Here is a 5,000-nt window from a genome sequence, read left to right as displayed (position 1 = left end):
GGAGACGGTATACAGCAGAGCTCTCCGACAAGCAGCTCTAAGAAGGCCTGGCAAGGATCAATCAAAGCCAACTCCTGGGGAATTACAAGGTGTGCTGCTACCAATTCACACTCTACAGGAGGGTGGCCACTGAAAATGGGCCAAATTCCCTCATCCACAACAAGTAAGATGGATGGGAAAGACAACTCATTCTTCTGAAAGTGGTTGAGGCTGCTGCGGTGCCTCCCTGAAACTGACCTCTTTGGGAAGAACACTTTGCGGCTGCCACTGCAATCCATCAGTTTGGGCTACAAGCAGGAAAAGACCGGGCTGGTTCACGAATTAAGAGACTCCACCAATCAGTCGGTGAGGAACGCAATCGCCAAGGTCCCAACAGGCAGGAAGTGGAAAGCGGACAGGCCCAAGCTGAGGTCGACCGAGCGGTTGGTAGGCTGCAACAACAAAAACGGAAGGGAAGGACCAGGGTGGGGAGAAGGGCCACGTTTTTGGTCTGAGGCCAATTGGAACGAGAGAAAGGCGATGGTGGTATCAGAGGTGACAAGGATGGAGGAAGAGCACTACAAGATCAAGGCTGTGTCGCAGGGCCGACACAGAAGCTGGACAACCTGGGACAGGGTTGTCAACCGGAAAATCAGTTGGTCGGACAATGTGGAAGATCCCACAGGAAAGACTCCTTCCTCATCAGGTGACATGCTCATCAGATGACATCAGATGACATGCCTTCCTGTCCTCGGGAAACCTCCACCAGTGGTTCAGGAGCGAGGAATGCTGCTCGCTCTGCAACACCCCCAACGCAGGCCTCCAGCACATCTTGTCAGGCTGAAAGACAGCGCTTTCACAGGGGCGCTACAGATGGTGCCATGATCAGATCCATGGGAAAGCTGGTCCGGGTGCTGGAGGGGCGTGGGCAGGAAGGCAGGGGATGTTCACCACCAGTAGAACACCACATCCATTTTGTCAGGGAGGGCACGGGAAGAAGAAGCACCCGGCCAAGAGAAACACCAAGGTACTTTTCCTGGAATATGAGAGTCGATTTCGGCGGGCAGCTCCAGTTCCCCGGCTTGATTACCACTACGTCTCTCCGTCTTGACTTAGCCGTGTGCTTCATCAAGGCAAAAGCTGCACTCCTGATTGAGCTCACAGGACCATGGGCGGAGGAGATTGAGGCCTCCCAGTGGAGGTTGGATGCCGAGGCTTTGTGGAGCTGTCAAACACACGCCCGCTGAGGGACGCAGGAGTGTTGGGAGGAAAGCTGAAGAAGGCAACAAAAGAACTGGCAGAGGAGGCGAAGAAGCTTTTTGCTGTGGCTGAGGAAGAAGGACAAGCGTTGGGGAAAGAACACCTGACCAAGGCGCCAGCTGCAGGGGGTGGTTGGGAGGCGTCCCTGTCACTCTGAGACATTCCAGGATTAAAGGAGTGAAACGTTGAGGATTGGTGGTTCCTGGTTGATGACCCTGCAGCTGTCCCATAGGCACCGGAGGAAGTGCGACAGGCAGTAATGCCCTGCAGGTTATACCAGCCACCTGTACATTTACTCAAAGGATGTACAAATCGATCATGTAAAGACATGGAACATGGAAGTCTGAGGGATATAAAAATAAGGATTTTCTTTGCACATTGAGAACAAAAAATTCCCAAATCAGGATAATTAGATGGTATATTTAAAGGTCCTGTATTGAATAACACTTTTGTGTCCTGTGTTTGTGTGTGTGTGTGTGTGTGTCCTACCTTTCTCTCCCACGAAGGGCAACGACCAGGTGAAGACGTCCATGAAGTTTGGGAGCCAGTAGGGATGAGGGGAGCAGTTGAACTGACGGATGTTCATCACATTGTTTTCATACTTCAGCACCGCCGCTGCGCACAAATACATGCACAAAGACACACACACACGCACACACACACACACACACACACACACACACACACACACACACACACACACACACACACACACACACACACACACACACACACACACACACACACACACACAAATACAGTATGAAGGATGTAGAGTGTCAGAGTTTGCGCTCAGGTTTTGCATCGCCAGCCAGTGTGATCATTTCTACTGCAACTGATCAGAAAAAGACAAAAAAACCTGGCTGCATCAATTTTCCTTGCATGGGAGACAGGCGTAGACATTGACATGTCGAAAATAAATGGTTCCTACAGGAAAAGTAATGCACCAGTATGGGGCATAGGCTTATTGTGTGTGTGTGTGCGTGATTGGGTGTCAGGGTTGCTCACTCAAAATGTTCAGCTACATCCTACTGACGTGGCTGACAGTTTTTTACTGACCTGCCACATTTTTTTACTGACACCATTAAAAATGGTGATAATTAAAGTACGCTCACTCTACACCGCCGAGCTGCCCTGGATGTGCCAAAGCCAAAACCAACCCAGCATGAGCTGACGGCTTTGAATGACAGTTAATTTGGCCCTTACTTTTTTTTTTATAATTAGCCACAGCCTTTCGTGGATGAAGGTTGATGAAAATTGCTCCAAAGTTCAAGCGTGCATTAAAAAAAAAAAGACTTTTGGATCAAAAATCAACTGTTCCAAGCAGTCAGAACCCAAGTGATTTTTATGAATGACAGAATTATCCAACGTTTTCACAGGCGGTTTAACTTTTGTATGGATTCATGGATATGATAGAATTATGATTTAATTTACAGACATGTTACGTGTCAACATTCCTTAATAAAGAAGCTGTGATGTTGGATAATTACTTGTTTATATTGGATGGATTTATTTCCATTGTAAAGTGTCCTTGGGTTTGTGAAATGCGCTATATAAATCCCAGTTATTATTATTATTATTATTATTATTATTATTATTATTATTATTATTATTATTATTATATTTTACTTTTTTTTTTGCAGTTTTAGCCCGATTCTGCAACAATAACTCCACAAGCCCCAACCTCAGGATATTGATGTCAGAAAATTCTTGAACCAGGACATGACCGTTCAGCAGTTTGAAACCTAAATTCAGCGGTACGATTTCTTTCTAGAGCCACTGTCGGACAGAGTCGACATTTTTCCTATTTCGTTGGTCGTCATTCATGACTCCCGCGTATCGCCCGCCGACCTTTGTTGTTGTAGACGTCCAGGTAGTTTGGAGCAGAGAAGATGGTGATGAGGGAGGGGAAGCCGGTGGTCTGACTCTTCCTGTACATACGATATCTGCGGGGGCGAGAAAGGGGAGGGTTTCGGGAAGTCCGCTCACGGCGAAATTATTCTCACACAGCACATTTTAGAAAGAGGCTGCTTCCACAAAAAAACAGAATGGCTTAATTTTTCACTCAAGCCTGCTTTTGCAACGCCACACATTTAGTAACTTCATCAAACAAAATGTCTACTTCCCAGACAAGAGAACGCCGCAGCAAATGAGAACATAAAATGTCACGGCCGGCCCATTAAATTAAAACGGCGTTCCCTTTTTAAAGCAGACTGAAGGACTCCATGGTCTGGCTTTTATGGAGTCAGGGGCAGCTTACCCAGCGTCCTGTGCTTCGTGCGCTCTGATGATTGACAGCAGGTTGTTGGTCTGTAGGAACTCACACACTGCAGGGTAACTAGCGGACAGATAGAGAGAGAGAGATAGAGAGAGGGGGGGAGAGGGAGAGGGAGAGAGAGAGCAGATTAAGAGAGAGAAACAATCAAAATAAGCCAGTGATTATTTCACTATCTCTCTAAAGATGAGCCATGCAAAACAAGGCGCATGAAGTGACTGCTGTGGCAGCGATGCATCGGTGCACTTCCGATCTGGCCGGCAGAGGGCGCGGTTGAGCTCCGGCGGACCCCAGTGGGGCTTATGGCGGCTGCCAGTGTGGGGGCAGAGTACATTTGCAGCACGTCGACTGATGTGGCGTCGACTAAACATAGAAAAGAAGCCCGGCGCTGTGTTTTCTCGCCGTGACTCTTTGATGTCGTGCGCCCGGCGGGGCGCGGAACGTGTCACGAAAAACAGCGCTCGTCCATTGGACCCCGGCCCAACGCGCAATTAACGCCTCTCTTCCTCTCCTCCTTCACATTCCTACGTTTGTCATTTTTTTCATCTCTCTCCTTCTCTCCTTCTCCATGTTGTTCTGCTCTTTTTCTCTCACTGTATCTTTATATCACTCCATATCTGGCAGTAGTAGCCGGTCGTCATAGCAACAGAACCGTGCAGTCTCCCTGGGGATTGTGGGATATCGTTTCATGCTGAAACAGAACTCTGTACGTGTGTGTGTGTGTTTGTGTGCGCATGTGCGTGTGCGTACGTGCGTGTGGATGATAGTGTTTGTGCGTGTGTGTGTGTCTATACTTAAATACATGCGTTCACATTTGTGTGAATGAGAGTGAGTAAACGAGACAAGAGCTTCACCGTACACCGTACACCGTCAGCTTCTCGTACTCACCCCAATAATTGTCATTGGTTCTTGCAGAAGTGGTGCAACCATGCAGGAGCTAAAACCCCCACCCCGCCGCCACCACCACCGCCAAGATCCCAGTGCAATAACTCAGCTAATACTTATTAAATTACACAGATACTGCTCTGGATTCCACGGATCAACACTGTGCCTTCACATGTGTAGTGAGATCAACCAAAAAACAGAGTTCATGCTCACGATCATCACAGTACCCATCAAAACTTATCCAGAGATACTGGTCTATCGGGATATGGAGCTAGAGCGATATATATTATCACTCATAATTCTGAATTGTTGTTTGCCTTACACCAAATCACCAAATATTAAGTAGAAGCAGATGGAACATTTTTTTTATTTATACATCCAAGCATAGCGTACAATAGTTTGTGGGAACATGAAATCCAGACACAGATCTGGCCGCAGAGTTTCTATTCAAGCATCAAGTCTGGATCTAATGGCATTTGAAAGATAAGTGCAACCGAGGCCTCTGTCACATTTAGAGCTCTCTGGTTGGTGTTGGTTCAGCCGATCATAACTTTCACGCATGAAGTTGTTCATAAACCCAATCCCAACCTTACGCCTCACC

At 47.5% G+C, this 5,000-nt stretch overlaps 1 protein-coding gene across 2 annotated transcripts in view; it reads right to left on the bottom strand.

Annotated features, from left to right (window-relative positions):
• Positions 1-5,000, bottom strand: part of ppp3cb (protein phosphatase 3, catalytic subunit, beta isozyme) — a gene marked incomplete at both ends in the record, with an annotated part of 30,877 nt that overhangs the window by 5,348 nt on the left and 20,529 nt on the right. For both annotated transcript variants that reach the window (XM_080007707.1, XM_080007708.1), the window contains 3 exons: positions 1,729-1,854; positions 3,091-3,185; positions 3,500-3,577. In XM_080007707.1, the coding sequence (XP_079863833.1) occupies positions 1,729-1,854; positions 3,091-3,185; positions 3,500-3,577 (299 nt within the window). The remainder of the gene's footprint in view (positions 1-1,728; positions 1,855-3,090; positions 3,186-3,499; positions 3,578-5,000) is intronic.

This window comes from Zeus faber (assembly GCF_960531495.2).
Source record: "Zeus faber genome assembly, chromosome: 10".
In the NCBI taxonomy this organism is placed as follows: Eukaryota; Metazoa; Chordata; class Actinopteri; order Zeiformes; family Zeidae; genus Zeus; species Zeus faber.
The sequence above is the reverse complement of the archived record's forward strand: the minus strand, read 5'-3'. Positions and strand labels throughout refer to the sequence as shown.